The sequence below is a fragment of the Bufo bufo genome, chromosome 4 (assembly GCF_905171765.1).
Source record: "Bufo bufo chromosome 4, aBufBuf1.1, whole genome shotgun sequence".
In the NCBI taxonomy this organism is placed as follows: Eukaryota; Metazoa; Chordata; class Amphibia; order Anura; family Bufonidae; genus Bufo; species Bufo bufo.
Genome location: NC_053392.1, coordinates 250,570,526 through 250,588,816, shown reverse-complemented (window position 1 = coordinate 250,588,816; position 18,291 = coordinate 250,570,526). Strand labels below are relative to the sequence as shown.

General features: G+C 44.1%; 1 protein-coding gene across 1 annotated transcript in view; it reads left to right on the top strand.

Moving 5' to 3' along the window:
- LOC120998035 (cytochrome P450 2J5-like) overlaps nucleotides 1-7,016 on the top strand; it is a 270,926-nt gene extending 263,910 nt beyond the window's left edge. Inside the window, exons 9-10 of the mRNA XM_040428475.1 lie at nucleotides 3,736-3,877; nucleotides 6,583-7,016. Of these exons, the coding sequence (XP_040284409.1) occupies nucleotides 3,736-3,877; nucleotides 6,583-6,761 (321 nt within the window). The 3' untranslated portion in view covers nucleotides 6,762-7,016. The remainder of the gene's footprint in view (nucleotides 1-3,735; nucleotides 3,878-6,582) is intronic.
- The last annotated feature ends 11,275 nt before the right edge of the window (nucleotides 7,017-18,291 follow it).

The window sequence follows — 18,291 nt, the reverse complement described above, 5'->3', positions numbered from 1 at the left end:
TTATGTCAGGTGAATGCCTAATTTTTAAGGCCCATACTCCCGTGGCCTAAAATAAATATTTTCAATTCAGAGAATTTCCCTTTAAGACGCGTACAAACGTCCCCTGATTAAGATACATATTTTTTGTTGGAATGTTTGTCATTGATCCCCCTCTAGTCAGGGCCGTCTTTTCGAATGGGCACGCTGGGCAGTTGCCCGGGGGCCCCACTTGCCTGGGGGCCCGCCTGCCCAGTGAACCCACCAGCCAACTTCCCAACCGTCATTTAGCAGCGTTGCCGCCAGGGCCGTCTTTACCAAGGGGCAAAAGGGGCAGCTGCCCTGGGCCCAGTTGCTCCTGGGGGGGCCCAAGGCAGCTGCCTCTTGAGCCCTGCTAGCTACTGCCCCGGGTGTCAGGCTGTCGGCTACACAGGCATCATGATCGTACTGTGTTAATGATCTTAATTCTAGGACCTTAATGAGTTTTGATCTAGGACCTTAATGACATCATTACCATGTGACCAGTAACCTAGCAATTACTGGTCACATGACTATGAAGTCATCACAGGTCCTATCAGGAGTGTTGCAGAAGTTAACTGTGGAGCTTTTCTGTGTAAAGATTACATCAGAAAAAGGTGACATGGGGTTGTTATTTTAATATACTGTAAACTACTGTATAGTGGGGTGCTGTGTACTGTGTGGGGGGCTGTATACTGTGTGGGGGCCTGTATACTGTGTGGTGGGCTGTATATTGTGTGGTGGGCTATATATTGTGTAATGGGCTGTATATTGTGTGGTGGGCTGTATACTGTGTGTGGGGGGGGGGGTGGCCTGTATACTGTGTGGTGGGCTGTATAGTGTGGGGGGCCTGTATAGTGTGGGGGGCCTGTATAGTGTGGGGGGCCTGTATAGTGTGGGGGGGGGGCTGTATAGTGGGGGGAGTGCTATACTGCTGTACTGTATAGTGTGGGGGGCTGTATACTGTGGGTGCGGTATAGTGTAGAGTGCTGTACTGTATAGTGTGGGGGGCTGTATCGTGTATAGTTTGGGGTGCTGTATACAGTGAGGTGCTGTATAGTGTGGGGGTCTATACTGCTCTACTATATACTGTGGGGTACTGTATAGTGTGGGGTGCTAAACTGCATACTGTGTGGTGCTGTATACTATAGGGTGCTATACTGCATACTGTGTGGTGCTGTATACTATAGGGTGCTATACTGCATACTGTGTGGTGCTGTATACTATAGGGTGCTATACTGCATACTGTGTGGTGCTGTATACTATAGGGTGCTATACTGCATACTGTGTGGTGCTGTATACTATAGGGTGCTATACTGCATACTGTGTGGTGCTGTATACTATAGGGTGCTATACTGCATACTGTGTGGTGCTGTATACTATAGGGTGCTATACTGCATACTGTGTGGTGCTGTATACTATAGGGTGCTATACTGCATACTGTGTGGTGCTGTATACTATAGGGTGCTATACTGCATACTGTGTGGTGCTGTATACTATAGGGTGCTATACTGCATACTGTGTGGTGCTGTATACTATAGGGTGCTATACTGCATACTTGGGGGTTTACATCCACTTTAATCATACAACTAAAAAAACGAAATAAATATAGATATATATATAAATGTACACACACTCTGGTGCTGGTGGGTAATGCTGGTGTGGGTACTGCTGGTGCTGGTGGGTATTAATGTTGGAGTGGCGTGATTTTGTTGAAAGTACCAATAAATATCGCCTTATTGATAATTTGCATTTTTATTCTAGTGCGTGATTGTGTAGACAGGGCCCCAGTGCACTGTATTGCCCGGGGGCCTATAATGCTCTTAAGATGGCACTGCCTCTAGTATGTCAGTGTCCATGTTGTGGGAATATTTGTGCACTTCTAGTAAGTATTTGGTGGCTGCAAATATGAGCTGAAGGTTTTTCAGGTTCGCCTGCTATTAAATTGAATGGGGCCCGCTGCAAACTTGCGGTTTGCGAACATTTGATTGCGTTGGCGCGATCACGTTTAAGCAGTGGCTCAGACTTCCAAAAATATGATATGACATTGCTTTAGCCATAGAGCTAAATAATAAAGAAATAAAAAGTCAAAACACTCCAGGCAATGGCTATATGGCCGTTTTTACCTCATTCATTGTCAAAACTGAACTGAACGAAATGGAGTACACCGGAATGAATTCCGTTCCATTTGGTTGTGTCCCCATTGCGGACAGAAAAATGCTTCAAGCAGCGTTTTTCTGTCCGGCATGGGATGCGGGCCAGTGGACCCCTCTCATTTACCATTATCTATTCCTGTTTTAGGTGTAGAAAATGGTCTAAATGTAAGACAGCTAGAAAGCTGTCTTACTTTTGGAACTGGTGCTGGATGCGCCGAAGTTATGGAGAGGCCGGCGCGAAATATGGGTCTTTATTAAGACCAGCGTCTAAAACACCAGTCTTAATAAATGTGTCCCCAAATCTTTATTTCAAGTGCATAAAAACATCATCATGCAATGCAAAATAACATTAAAAAGCTAAGCGTTTCGGATGAAACATATTATCCTTCCTCATGCCCTCAAGCCACATTTTTTACGCGCTTGAAATAAAGATTTGGCATTTTTAACTACAAGTGGCAGAAGATTTGTCAAGGATTCAGAGCATAAGGGCTTATTGACATGACCGTATGAATGGGTCCGCATCTGTTCCCCAATTTTGTGGAACAGGTACGGACCTATTCATTTCAATGGGGCCACAAAAGATGCGGACAGCACCCCGTGTGCTGTCCGCATCCGTAGTTCCATTCCGCGGCCCCACAAAAAATATAGAGCAGGTCCTATTCTTGTCCGCGGACAAGAACAGGCATTTCTATAACGGGCCACCCCTTCCGTTCCGCAAATTGCAGAACGCACACAGGCAGCATCCGTGTTTTGCAGATCTGCAATTCACTGACCGCAAACAGATAGCAACAGATAGACAGTAAGAAACAACCCAGCAGTGTGTTAATAATGTTTTAGTATTTACTGGACCTTGGTCACATAACCAGACAGGAATAGCAGCACATGACTGCGGTAGATCTGATGGTCTGCGTATTGTTCGCTGTGTTCCGATATCGCTATAGTGCATGCCCAGCACTGCCGCCGTTGCTGTATAGTTCACAATCCTCCTGGTGTTCAATGTTTTGTCTCTGTAGGGTTGCTGTAAGTTTTGTGGTGGTCCGTTCATTCCACTTCAGGCCTACTGGTTCTTGTGGTACCACAGATATTAGTAGTTTGTAGTTCACAGCAATGTTTGCAGCTTGAAAGAACTTAACTGGGTTGGTACTTGTAATGTCATGCAATATACATACAGTTATAAAGTTATTTAGTGACACTCTGGGAAACATGGGTGATGAGTGACTCCTATAGGAAGAAATGTAGCACTTACATAAAAAAATGTTAAAGTGTTTAGCAAACCGACAAAAGAGGAAACAGAGACTTTAGAGGTAATTGATGTTTATGTTAAACTTAAAGAGATTGAGTTCAGAGCTGAACCTGGACATATCCCAACTTTCACCCACTCAGCCCCACTGACATGAGCAGGACAAGGGTGGGAGCATAGGAGCATGAAATACTGCGATGCTTATGTCAGAGGGGCCGGAGGGGTGAAAATAGAGATATGTCCGGGTTCAGCTCTGTACCTGGAACAACCCCTTTATAGAACAATACAATATTTGTCTATATTTGTCTACGTCTTTAACATGTGCAATGATTCCCATTCCCTTAGGGAACTATAATTATAGCTAACCTGGACTCTGTTCACATGGATCCCAAACAGTGGAAATTCCCAGAAACGTTTAATCCATCAAACTTTTTGGATGAAGATGGCAATTTTCAGGGCAATGAAGCATTCCTACCATTTTCTATAGGTAACATAATACTGTCTTATAATTAGAAGTCTATGGGACATAGTTTCCAAAATAAGAAGACTACTCTGCATGATACAATGATGCAAGCTAGAACTGATTATGTTCTAATTGTTGGTTAATATTAGTGTTGATCACGAATATTCAAATTGCTAATTTTATTTGCGAATATAGGCACTTTGAGAACTTGCGAATATTTAGAATATAGCGATATATATTCGTAATTTCGAATATTCGAGATTTTTTTTAAATCAGTACACATGATCCCTCCCTGCTTCTAGCTTGTGGGCCAATGAGAAGGCTGCAGTATCTTTGACTTTAGGAGTAGTGTTGATTGCGAATTTTCGTAATGCGAATTTTCAATTGCCGAGTAAAAACATAATTCCTCCCTGCTTCTTGCTTGTGGGCCAATGAGTCATTGGCCCAAAAGCAACTTAAGCAGGGAGGAATCATGACTTTAGATGGGAAAAATGCTGAATATTCTAAAAAACAAATATATAGCAATATATCGAATATATTCGTTTTTCGAATATTCATAATATTCTAAAACAAGAATATATAGCAATATAGCGAATATATAAAAAAACAAAAATCAAATATAGAGCAATTTAGCTAATATAGTGCTATAATCTTTGTCTAATAGTTGTCATTTTTTTCTCATCTGAAGTTGGAAAAAAAATGACAACTATTAAAAAAAAAAGATTATAGCACTATATTAGCTAAATTGCTCCCTTACGTCCTACCAGCAGCACAGATGGGGTTAACTGCCCCCGTGGACTGGTAGGACCGGCGGAATTTTTAATGAGCCCAAAGAATAACCAATGAAAGAACTTCAGCTCCCCTAAAGGGAGGGGTTCGCCCCCCAGCCCACCGTGTTTTTTTCTGTCCTTTGGACAGGTGGACTGGCGAGTTTTCTCTCCCTCTCTGGGAATTGGAGACTGTTTTACTATGCAGGATAGATGAGAACCTCTTCATCCTGTTTGCCGGTAAGTCTAAAGGCCGTAAGGCGTCTAAAACTACTATTAGTCGCTGGGTCAAGGAAGCCATTAGGGAAGCTTTCACCTCCCAATCCTTAGATCCTCCGGAGTTTATGAGGGCCCATTCTACTAGGGCCGTAGCTACCTCTGTCACGGAGAGAAGTCTTCTCCCCCTAGAGTTGATCTGTAAGGCGGCTTCCTGGAGCTCTGAATCAACCTTCATCTCTCATTATAGATTAGTTGCTAAGGTAGCAGAGTTTTCGGCCTTTGGGCAGACAGTTCTTACTTCTGCCAGGCATGAGGACCCTCCCTAGGGGATTCTTCTTGCTATCTCCCCATCTGTGTTGCTGGTAGGACGTAAGGGAATCGTTAATTTCTAACGATAATTTGTTTTCCCTTAGTCCTAACAGCCACACACAAATTTTCCTGCCCTAAGTACTTTCTTGCTATAGACACGGTGGGCTGGGGGGCGAACCCCTCCCTTTAGGGGAGCTGGAGTTCTTTCATTGGTTATTCTTTGGGCTCATTCAAAATTCCGCCGGTCCTACCAGTCCACGGGGGGCAGTTAACCCCATCTGTGCTGGTGTTAGGACTAAGGGAAAAAAATTATCGTTAGAAATTAACGATTCCTCCCTTCTTAAGTTGCTTGTGGGCCAATGACTCATTGGCCCACAAGCAAGAAGCAGGGAGGAATCATGTTTGAAAAATTTGCGATAAAAACTTGTATTACGAAAATTCGCATTTTTGCATATAACGCGATCATTACCTTGCCGATTTTTCGAGTAATTTTTTTTTAGAATATAACGAATATTCAAATTCGTGAATATCCAACAAATTTTTTACAAAATATTCGCGAAATATTGCAAATTCGAATATGACCCCGGCTGCTTATCACTAGTTAATATGGGTTTAAACAGGTTGCACTCACCATATTGATCACTTTTACCCAGGGCTCTCTTTATCACAAGTTTACCTAAATGTTAGTTACTTTTATATAATTTAATGTGTTTTTAGCGTTTTAATGTTTTTAGGCCTCATGCACAGCTAGTAGGACTTTAGAGTACCTATATAAGCTTTTGATTTCATAATAAAAAAGGCAATGGCATGCAAACCGCGTACGTACAGAGGTACAACCCCCTATAAGTACTGCTTCTTGATACATAAAGGGCCCGAAGAAGCCTATATGGCAGTCCCCTTATTGTGTGCATTTTCACTGTACATGAGTCCTAAGGAAGACATTTTTGCAGTAGTCTGGCTTCACTTTGTGTACCTACACCAAATTTATGAAATGGTGCACCTTAATAGTATATCTGGTGTGAGTGTAATGTGATTTACACCTTTAGGTGTAAAAATACACCTGGGGGTAGTCTGGCGTAGACGGCAACTTTTTTGTAACTTTTACAAAAGTCGTACATAGTAAATGAGCCCATAATCCAGGTCTAGTCTCATTTTTAGCTGTTAAACATAGACCACTGTGATCACCAAATGTCACAAATTTAACCAAATGTTGCATTTGGCATCTGTTGCGACTTTTTTAGACCACAAAGCCGACATATCTGATTTGATAAATGTCCCCTAAATCTGTTATCTGCTGTCTCCTTTTTCTGATTCGCAATAGCTTTACAGTTTTGTTTTACATATTAACCATAGCAAGGTTACTGGTGATTAGATTAAAGTTGTTGAAGTTGATTTTAGCTTTTTATTAATCATATTCATCCCATCTGTTTACAGGCCATCGTGTTTGTTTGGGAGAACAATTAGCCAGGATGGAGCTCTTTATATTTCTTACCACCCAACTGAAGAGTTTAAGCTTTCATCTTCCCCAAGGAGTAACTGAAGTTAACATGGATGGAATTTTTGGACCTCCATTAAGACCTAATCCATATGAAATCTGTGCTGTCCCCCGTTAGATTAGTTTTCTTGTGGCATTTTTTTTATTCTAATGTCATAGATAGCACATTCTATCCATGTTCTCATGCCATAGATAGCACATTCTATCCAATCAGTAGTTTCCCCCAAAAGCTGTAAATACACACCATTCAGCCGTAACATTAAAAGGACCTTCTTAACCCCTTAGTGACCACACACATTTTTTAAAAATCGCATTCCAAGAGCTATAACTTTTTAGTTTTTTCATCAATGTACTTGTATGAGGTCTTATTGTTTGCAGGACAAGTTATAGTTTTTAATGCACCATTTTGGGTACATGTAATGATTGACTAACCCCTTTGCTACCAGCTGCCGCATTAGCTTCATGTACAGCGCTGGAGCGATGTGCGAACATGGCGCCCACTGGCACGTGCAGCGGGCGCCATGGCTAGCAAGTTTCTGCTGTTTCAAACAGCAGAGACCTGCGGCTAATTACCGTGACTGTCAATAATGCTAATCATGGTAATTAAATGCTTTAGATGCCATGACCACGTGAGATCACAGCATCTAAATGCTCAAAAACCCAGAAGCGCTTCCTACCGATGCCCCGTGTGGCGAATTAGGGCATCGGTAGTTGTGCTGAACACTTTCAGCCTTACTGACGAGGCTGAAAGTGTTCATGCTGCAATTCTTATTTTGGCCACCCGATGGCAGGCCAGGATAAGAAATAAGCAACATTGAGTTTAAATGCCATTTTAAAAATCCCTGATAGAACAAAATTAAAAATTAAAAAACATAATTTACAAGTTCATATATGAGCTAAAAAATCATCACAAAAATGTAAAAAAATAAAAATAAATGTTAAATATATAAAAAATAAAAAAATTAAAAAGTTTAAATCACCCCACTTTCCGTATAATAAAAAAATTAATATCTAAATAACAATAAATATAAACATCATGGGTATCACTGCGACCGAAAATGCCCATACTATTAAAATAGGGGGAAAAAATTCCAATACAGCGAATGGTGTAACGGAAAAAAGGGTCAAAATGTAATAAAATGTGATCAAAAAGTCACGCACACTCCAAAATGGTATCAATAAAAACTACAGATTGTTCCGCAAAAAATGAGCCCCTAAACAGCTTAGTAGACATAAGTATAAAAAAGTTATTGGGGTCAGAATATGGTGATGTAAAAAAAAAATATGTATCAAAGTTAAAATTTATTTTTACACTATTTAGACATAAAGGACCTATACATATGGGGTATCGTTGTAATCATACTGACCCAGAGAATAAAGCGCATGGGTCAGTTTTGCCATAAACAAAACGCCATGGGAACAAAACCCATAAAACCTTGGAGGAATTGCTTCTTTTTCCAATTCCACCCCATTTGGAATTTTTTTACTGCTTCCCACTACATTTTATGCCATAATAATGGTGGCATTAGAAAGTACATCCTGTCCCTCAAAAAATAAGCCCTCATACAGCTATGTAACCAGAAATATAACAAAGTTATGGCTCAAGGAAAATAGGGAAGAAAAATGAAAACGCAAAAACAAAAAAACCTCCAGTAGCCTAAGTGTTAAAGCCAGTTGTTTAGCTAAAACCCCGTTTGTTTACGTCAGTAAAAAGGCGTATTAGTGGTCACTAAGGGGTTAATATTGTGTAGTTTTTCCTTCTGCATCTCTGACTCATTAAAGGGGGACTCTAGGATTTTAATATTGATGGACTATCCACAGGATAAGTCAGCAATATCAGATCGGGGGGTCCAAAGCCTGGACACGTGTTGATCAGTTGATTCTACAGTAGCTTTGTTTCTGAAAGTTGGCGCCAGAACTACACAGCTCTGTCCGCTCTGTGATTTGCATTAAGCAATAGTACATTGTGTGTACATGAGAAATAACACTATTTCTGGAAAGTACCGTATATCACTTGTATCTGCCATTTTTTTTTGCAGTTTTTTCCTCTGTATGCTAGATTTTCTATTATGCAGTTCTTCCCGACCTGGTGGCTGGAGACTAGATCCCATCCACTGCAGACACAAACAAGAAGAAGAGAATCTCCTTTCTAACCATTTACTCACTCAGAAGTAGCCCTAGGATCATGGAGGACATTACAGAGAAGTATTGGCCCATATGGATGTGAATAAAGCACTTGGGCTGCGATATAAACTTTCTATATCTTCTAATATATAAAGCTGAGTGTATGTATGTGTGTATGTCCGCTAAAGGAATCCGCTCCGTTGTATTTACAATCACAAAATTTGGCACACAGGTACATCAGATGTCCAAGAAGGTTTTAGAACAGGTCTCAGCACTCTAGCACGTACTGTACCGTTCCTGAGATATTCCCAAAAATGCATTAGCCAATAGAAGCCTGGTCAGCTAATAGAAGCTCGCAGGTGCTTAGTCTCTAGATACACACAGTTTTACACCAGGTTTCCATAACAACCCAGCCATTTTTCTGCACTGCTGTAGGTCAGTTTTAAAGGGGCAGGGAGCTATGGGTGACACTGTTAAGGGAGCAGAGTGCTGTGGAGGTCACAGTTAAGGGGGCAGGTAAGGTGACCATTCAGGCCACCCTCAAAAGATGGACTTAAAAACCCTGCCCCCAGGTCCCACTAAGTCACGCCCCCTACTTGATTAGCTCACGCCCCCTCCCACTCCGCAGCCGACGAGGATTGAAAAAATGAAGGTAAAAATCTACTTCTGTCAGCTGCAGGGGTGGGAGGGAGGGTGACTTTCTCCCTGCAGCTCACGCTCAGACAGCACAATGCTGCTGTCTGAGAGTGAGACGTTCAAAAGGACATCCCTGTGTCCATCCAGGCCCTGCACCAGATGGAGGACTGGGAGTTTGAAAGCCGAACTGTCTGGCCAAAAACCGGACCTCTGGCCACCCTAGGGGAAGGCTGCTGTGGAGGTCACAGTTAAGGGGATGGTCCGCTATGGAGGTCAGTGTTAAGGGGGCGGCGTGTTGTGGAGGTCCCAATTTAAGGGAACGGAGCTCTGTGGAGGTCACTGTTAAGGGTGCGAGTTATTGTGGAAATCACTGTTAACGAGACTGGGTACTGTGGAGGTCACTAATAAAGGGGCGGCCACTGTGGAGGTCACTGTTGAAGGGGAGTGCGCTGTGAATGTTACTGTTAAGGGGCAGGCCGCTGTGGAGGTCGGTGTTAAAGGGGCAGGGTACTGTAGATGTAACTGTTATAGTGGATACTGTCGATTTCTTTTAACGACACACACAAACATTAAATGAAATAGATGAAATATGCCCGTGCGAAGCCGGGTCCTTCAGCTAGTATATATATATATATATATATATATATAAATTTACTTCTGTCGTCTGTCTGTCTGTTCTTTATGCACGACTGGACCGATCTGTACCAAATTTGACACACAGATACATCAGGTGTCCAGGAAGGTTTTAGACTGTTCCTAAGATATTCCCAAAAAATGTACTAGCCAATATGAGCTTGCAGCTTCACTCACATTCTAGCAGCCATTCACATGCCCCTTTTTATCCAATAGAAGCTCACAGGTCCTTTAGTCTGGACATACACAGTTACACCAGGTTTCCATAACAACTCTTGAGTGTTAGAGGTCACTGTTAAGGGGGCAAGGTGCTATGGATGTCACATTTTAAGGGGAAAGGATGCTGTAGAGGTCTTATATAAAGGGGGTGTGGCACAGTGGAGGAGTCACTGTTAAAGTGTATGGGCCCTGTGTAGGTCAATGTTAAGGGGGCAGGCCACTATACAGGACACTGTGGGGGGTCAATGTTAAAGGTGCAGGCTGCTGTGGAGGTTACTGTTAAGGGAGTAGAATGCTGTGGAGGTCAATGATAAGGGGTAGATCGCTGTAGAGTGTCACTGTAAAGGGTGCGGGCAACTGTGGAAGTCTTTGTTAAGGGGGTGGGGTACTGTGGAGGTCACATTTTAAGGAGGCAGGGTGCTGTGGAAGTCTTATATTAAGGGGACAGGGTGGTGGAGCTTAATTTTAAGGGGGGGGCACTGCTGAGGTCACTGTTAAGAGGCGGGCTCTGTGAAGGTTACTTAAGGGGGTGGGACACTGTGCAGGTCACTATTAAGGGGGCGGGGCTGTGTAGAGGTTACTTTTAAGAGGGAGAAGCATTGTGGGTGACTGTTAAAGGGGCAGGCCACTGTGGAGTCACTTTTTAGGGGTGGGTCACTGTATAGGCCAGCGTAAAGGGGGCAGGGCCCTGTGGAGGGCATAGTTAAGGGGGCAGGGTTCTTTGGGTGTCACGGTAAAGGTGGCGGGCACCTGTGGAGGTCACTGTTAAGGGGGCGGCTTACTTTGGAGGTCACTGTTAAGGGGGCGAGGTGCTGTGGATGTTATTTTTAAGGGGACGAGCCTCAGTGGAAGTATCTGTAACGGGGCGGGCTGCTGTGAAGGTCAATGTTAAGAAGTAGGGAGCTGAGGAACAATGGTGGAGGTATTGGCAATTGAGCAAGTGTTTGAGGAATCCAGCCCATCGAGTTACTCAGTTTATGATTTTGCATCGTTTATTTGTGACTCCTACCTGGTTTCAAAAAATTTCAACTGGTTTCGTAGCTCTGTGTCCAAGATGTGAAAATCCTAAAGCAGATATTATCTACATGTGGTGGCGCTGACCTAAAATACAACTACTTTGGCAGGATCTGACTGAAATGATTGGAGACATTTTTGGTATTGATTGAGCGTTGTCAGGGTTTTTTGCGTGCGTGTTGGGTAGATCGCTGTGGAGGGTCACTTTAAAGAGTGCGGGCCACTGTGGAGGTTAATGTTAATAGAGATGTGGCCATCATTTTTTGAATCAGCTAAGAAAGCTCCCCCATACTGCAGCTCTCAGACAACACCTTATCCTCTCCAAAGCACAAAGGTTTCATCCTACCGAAGATGACATGCCTCCTTACTACGTCATATATGCTTTTCTGCTGTTAGTGAAGACTCCATTACAAGATGGCCCCTATAGTTAGATATTTACATAGTTCACATACCAGGGTTAGTAAAACGATGCACACTGTGCAGATGCCTAGTGTTATCTCTTTTCTTATTTTCATATTTCAGCCAATGTAACAATGCCACGAGCCTCAGGGGGAATGCCTCTCTGATGTCTATATAAACTGCTGTACTTCCTATAATAAACAAGAATTTGCTTTGACCCCAGTGTGTGTCACAGTTATTTTCTTCCGTGCATGTAAAACCCTTGAGTTACTACAGGGAGTGCAGAATTATTAGGCAAGTTGTATTTTTGAGGATTAATTTTATTATTGAACAACAACCATGTTCTCAATGAACCCAAAAAACTCATTAATATCAAAGCTTAATATTTTTGGAAGCAGTTTTTAGTTTGTTTTTAGTTTTAGCTATTTTAGGGGGATATCTGTGTGTGCAGGTGACTATTACTGTGCATAATTATTAGGCAACTTAACAAAAAACAAATATATACCCATTTCAATTATTTATTTTTACCAGTGAAACCAATATAACATCTCAACATTCACAAATATACATTTCTGACATTCAAAAACAAAACAAAAACAAATCAGTGACCAATATAGCCACCTTTCTTTGCAAGGACACTCAAAAGCCTGCCATCCATGGATTCTGTCAGTGTTTTGATCTGTTCACCATCAACATTGCGTGCAGCAGCAACCACAGCCTCCCAGACACTGTTCAGAGAGGTGTACTGTTTTCCCTCCTTGTAAATCTCACATTTGATGATGGACCACAGGTTCTCAATGGGGTTCAGATCAGGTGAACAAGGAGGCCATGTCATTAGATTTTCTTCTTTTATACCCTTTCTTGCCAGCCACGCTGTGGAGTACTTGGACGCGTGTGATGGAGCATTGTCCTGCATGAAAATCATGTTTTTCTTGAAGGATGCAGACTTCTTCCTGTACCACTGCTTGAAGAAGGTGTCTTCCAGAAACTGGCAGTAGGACTGGGAGTTGAGCTTGACTCCATCCTCAACCCGAAAAGGCCCCACAAGCTCATCTTTGATGATACCAGCCCAAACCAGTACTCCACCTCCACCTTGCTGGCGTCTGAGTCGGACTGGAGCTCTCTGCCCTTTACCAATCCAGCCACGGGCCCATCCATCTGGCCCATCAAGACTCACTCTCATTTCATCAGTCCATAAAACCTTAGAAAAATCAGTCTTGAGATATTTCTTGGCCCAGTCTTGACGTTTCAGCTTGTGTGTCTTGTTCAGTGGTGGTCGTCTTTCAGCCTTTCTTACCTTGGCCATGTCTCTGAGTATTGCACACCTTGTGCTTTTGGGCACTCCAGTGATGTTGCAGCTCTGAAATATGGCCAAACTGGTGGCAAGTGGCATCTTGGCAGCTGCACGCTTGACTTTTCTCAGTTCATGGGCAGTTATTTTGCGCCTTGGTTTTTCCACACGCTTCTTGCGACCCTGTTGACTATTTTGAATGAAACGCTTGATTGTTTGATGATCACGCTTCAGAAGCTTTGCAATTTTAAGAGTGCTGCATCCCTCTGCAAGATATCTCACTATTTTTGACTTTTCTGAGCCTGTCAAGTCCTTCTTTTGACCCATTTTGCCAAAGGAAAGGAAGTTGCCTAATAATTATGCACACCTGATATAGGGTGTTGATGTCATTAGACCACACCCCTTCTCATTACAGAGATGCACATCACCTAATATGCTTAATTGGTAGTAGGCTTTCGAGCCTATACAGCTTGGAGTAAGACAACATGCATAAAGAGGATGATGTGGTCAAAATACTCATTTGCCTAATAATTCTGCACGCAGTGTATTAATTTGGAGCAATAGAGCAAATGTGATCAGCCCTGATTTAAGGGCATTTTTAACAGTTGGCGTCCAACTTGGGGCTCAGGAGAAGCAACATCGCTAGCTGAAGTTTGGGGTTCCCAGAGTACGGTGGACCACACTTGAGGTCGAGGACTGCAGCCTCAGAGACAAGGTGAGAAAATTCTGGTCATCTCATCTGCCTCTTGTGCTGTACTCCACTGTGCTGTGGTAATATGTTCTGCTGTTGATGTTACGTACATAGTAGCAACTTCAGTTGATGTAAAACCCTGAGTTCATAGAATCCTAGAAGGAAAGTTTGGGTTTGCTCTTCTGTGGTTGTGTTTTGTGTTTTGTCTGTGTGATTTGTGTCAGGCACCTTCACAGTTAAAGGGTTTCTATCACTTGGTATGACATAATTAGCTGTCAGACACTAGCGATCTGCTAGTGTCTGCTCTGGCCAACCATCCTACTATAATCACTTGTGGGGCAGCGGTTTTGCTAAAAAACTAACTTTTATAAATATGCTAATGAGCCTCTAGGTGCTATGTGGGCGTCATTAGCACCTAGAGGCTCCGTCTACCTTCATACACAGCCGCCGCCCAGCGCGTCCCTCCAGTCCGCCCATGTCCTCCTCCGTGTGAAGCAGCGGACGAGTTCTCGCGCATGCGCCGTGCGCGGCTGTATTCGGCGCATTTGAGATCTCAGCTCGGAGCGGTCAGACATTCAATGCGCATGCGCGGCTGTATTCGGCGCATGCGCATTGAATGTCTGACCGCTCCGAGCTGAGATCTCAAATGCGCCGAATACAGCCGCGCACGGCGCATGCGCGAGAACTCGTCCGCTGCGTCACACGGAGGAGGACATGGGCGGGCTGGAGGGACGCGCTGGGCGGCGGCTGTGTATGAAGGTAGACGGAGCCTCTAGGTGCTAATGACGCCCACATAGCACCTAGAGGCTCATTAGCATATTTATAAAAGTTAGTTTTTTAGCAAAACCGCTGCCCCACAAGTGATTATAGTAGGATGGTTGGCCAGAGCAGACACTAGCAGATCGCTAGTGTCTGACAGCTAATTATGTCATACCAAGTGATAGAAACCCTTTAATGGTTAAGCAGAGCAAGAGATTTCCCCTGGCCGGGGGGGGGGGGGGGGGGGGGGGCTACAGTTTATTTCTGCTGGACCTGGACTGGGGCATATTTACAGATCTCCCCTTAGGAGGTGGCAGCAGGAGTAGCCCAGGGGGACTACGGTAAATTTCTGCAGGACCTGGACTGGGGCATCTTACGAGATCTCTCCTTAGGAGGCGGCAGATCTGCAGGACCTGGACTGGGGCATCTTAAGTGATCTCCCCTTAGGAGGCAGCAGGTGGATTAGTCCGGAGCCAGAGCCACGTGGGAGCCAGAGTGTATATACTGCATAGAGGTGAGCTCTGCTTGGGAGTGTGAAGGAGGAGGGGCCTGCTTCTGTCTTGGTTGTAAGTGAATAAATCCATGGGACACAGTGTTGAAGAAGGTGCAGGGATGAAGTATGGGAATCTTAATAGGGAGGAAGCTAGTCTGGGAAAGACTCAGAAAGACACATTGTGTATATGTTATAAAGATTACAGAATGTGATTTACATGGAAAATTGAGTGCTTGGAAGTAAGCATGAGAAGCATTGTGTCTTGTCTGTCTGTGTGACCCACACTATGGGAGGTACCGTGTCTCTGTTGCCTGGTGAATGTGTCCTCTAACTTCAGGAAGTGTAAGGTTTTTGGGTTAAATGTAAAGGCAAGAATTACTGTGGCAGAATCCATAGGAACTCTGTTTGCTGAGATCGAGAACAGAGGGAGACAGCGGGGGGGGAGGGGCACCCCAATACTGTGGGTGAGAGTGACGTCCCAATATTGGAATGTGTGATAGCGAGAACACTGCAATACTAAGATATATTGGATATAATCAAAAGGCAATGTATGTAAGGTGCTGAGCGTGTGTGTATGTTATTTGTTAATATGTTAAAGACTTTTGTGTGTAAAAGTATGAGAAAGGGTTCTATATGTCTGTCTGTTTCTATGTCTGTTCAACATTTGTTATGTTGTTATGTTATGTCTATGTGGACCGGGAATCTGACCTTGTGTTGTGTTGCCAACTAGAAAACTGACTAGTAGAGGAATGTCACGCAGCCAAGTTTACAGTGAGCGAAATCAGTTCTACGAAGTAAGAGTTAAGTCGAGAATGAAAGAAATCAGCACAGAGACACAGGGAGGGGTGTCCTCTGGCTTTAGGCTAAAAAAGGAGTGAAATTATTAGTGAACACAGGATGTTCGGCCTTGATTTAGAACATTCTATTCTGGATATTATAAAAAACAATGATGAGCAGACAAGTGATTACTTTTACATGCTGCCAACACAGCCCCAAATAGGGGGGAGGACCCTGCTGCTCTCCAGCAGACACATCACCCATCATATTACCAGCCCTGTCAGTCTCCAGAGGGGTGGACCTGTTAAGTATGTCAGTGCCAAAACCACGCCCTAGGCCCACCTTTTTGTATCCTGTTATCACACAAGATGGCACTCCCTACGTCTCAACTTCCGCTCTGGTGGCCATATTAACTAATCCAGAGTCCAGTCTGGCAGCCATCTTAACTCCTGTAACTTCCGGCACGGTGGCCATTTTAACTGAGGGAATCTCCCTGCCCAGCATCCATCTTAGTTACTGGTATTTCTTCCTAAGACGGCTACTGTGCACAAAACAATACACATACAGTGGGATGCAAAAGTTTGGGCAACCTTGTTAATCGTCATGATTTTCCTGTATAAATCGTTGGTTGTTGCGATAAAAAATGTCAGTTAAATATATCATATAGGAGACACACACAGAGATATTTGAGAAGTGAAATGAAGTTTATTGGATTTACAGAAAGTGTGCTATAATTGTTTAACCGCCTCCGGACCGCCTAACGCAGGATCGCGTTCCAGAGGCGGCAGCCCTGCGCACAGTCACGCATATATGCGTCATCTCGCGAGACGCGAGATTTCCTGTGAACGCGTGCACACAGGAGCACGCGTTCACAGGATCAGAAGGTAAGCGAGTGGATCTCCAGCCTGCCAGCGGCGATCATTCGCTGGCAGGCTGGAGATGCGATTTTTTTTAACCCCTAACAGGTATATTAGACGCTGTTTTGATAACAGCGTCTAATATACCTGCTACCTGGTCCTCTGGTGGCCCCTTTTGTTTGGATCGACCACCAGAGGACACAGCTAGCTCAGTAATAAGTAGCACCAAGCACCACACTACACTACACCCTCCCCCTGTCACTTATTAACCCCTTATTAACCCCTGATCACCCCTGATCACCCCATATAGACTCCCTGATCACCCCCCTGTCATTGATCACCCCCCTGTCATTGATCACCCCCCTGTAAGGCTCCATTCAGACGTCCGTATGATTTTTACGGATCCACTGATACATGGATCGGATCCGCAAAACACATACGGACGTCTGAATGGAGCCTTACAGGGGGGTGATCAATGACGGGGGTGATCACCCCATATAGACTCCCTGATCACCCCCCTGTCATTGATCACCCACTGTAAGGCTGCATTCAGATGTCCGTATGTTTTTTACGGATCCACGGATACATGGATCGGATCCGCAAAACACATACAGGCGTCTGAATGGAGCATTACAGGGGGGTGATCACCCCATATAGACTCCCTGATCACCCCCCTGTCATTGATCACCACCCTTGTAAGGCTCCATTCAGACGTCCGTATGATTTTTACGGATCCACTGATACATGGATCGGATCCGCAAAACACATACAGACGTCTGAATGGAGCCTTATAGGGGGGTGATCAATGACAGGGGGGTGATCACACCATATAGACTCCCTGATCACCCCCTTGTCATTGATCCCCCCCCTGTCATTGATCACCCCCTTGTAAGGCTCCATTCAGACGTCCGTATGATTTTTACGGATCCACTGATACATGGATCGGATCCACAAAACACATACGGACGTCTGAATGGAGCCTTACAGGGGGGTGATCAATGACAGGGGGGTAATCACCCCATATAGACTCCCTGATCACCCCCTTGTCATTGATCACCCCCCTGTAAGGCTGCATTCAGATGTCCGTATGTTTTTTTACGGATCCACGCATACATGGATCGGATCCGCAAAACACATACGGACATCTGAATGGAGCCTTATAGGGGGGTGATCAATGACAGGGGGGTGATCACCCCATATAGACTCCCTGATCACCCCCCTGTCATTGATCACCCCCCTGTCATTGATCACCCCCTTGTAAGGCTTCATTCAGACGTCCGTATGATTTTTACAGATCCACTGATACATGGATCGGATCCGCAAAACACATACGGACGTCTGAATGGAGCCTTACAGGGGGGTGATCAATGACAGGGGGGTGATCACCCCATATAGACTCCCTGATCACCCCCCTGTCATTGATCACCCCCCTGTCATTGATCACCCCCCTGTAAGGCTGCATTCAGATGTCCGTATGTTTTTTACAGATCCACGGATACATGGATCGGATCCGCAAAACACATACGGACATCTGAATGGAGCCTTATAGGGGGGTGATCAATGACAGGGGGGTGATCACCCCATATAGACTCCCTGATCACCCCCCTGTCATTGATCACCCCCCTGTAAGGCTCCATTCAGACATTTTTTTGGCCCAAGTTAGCGGAAATTATTTTTTTTTTCTTACAAAGTCACATATTCCACTAACTTGTGTCAAAAAATAAAATCTCACATGAACTCACCATACCCCTCACG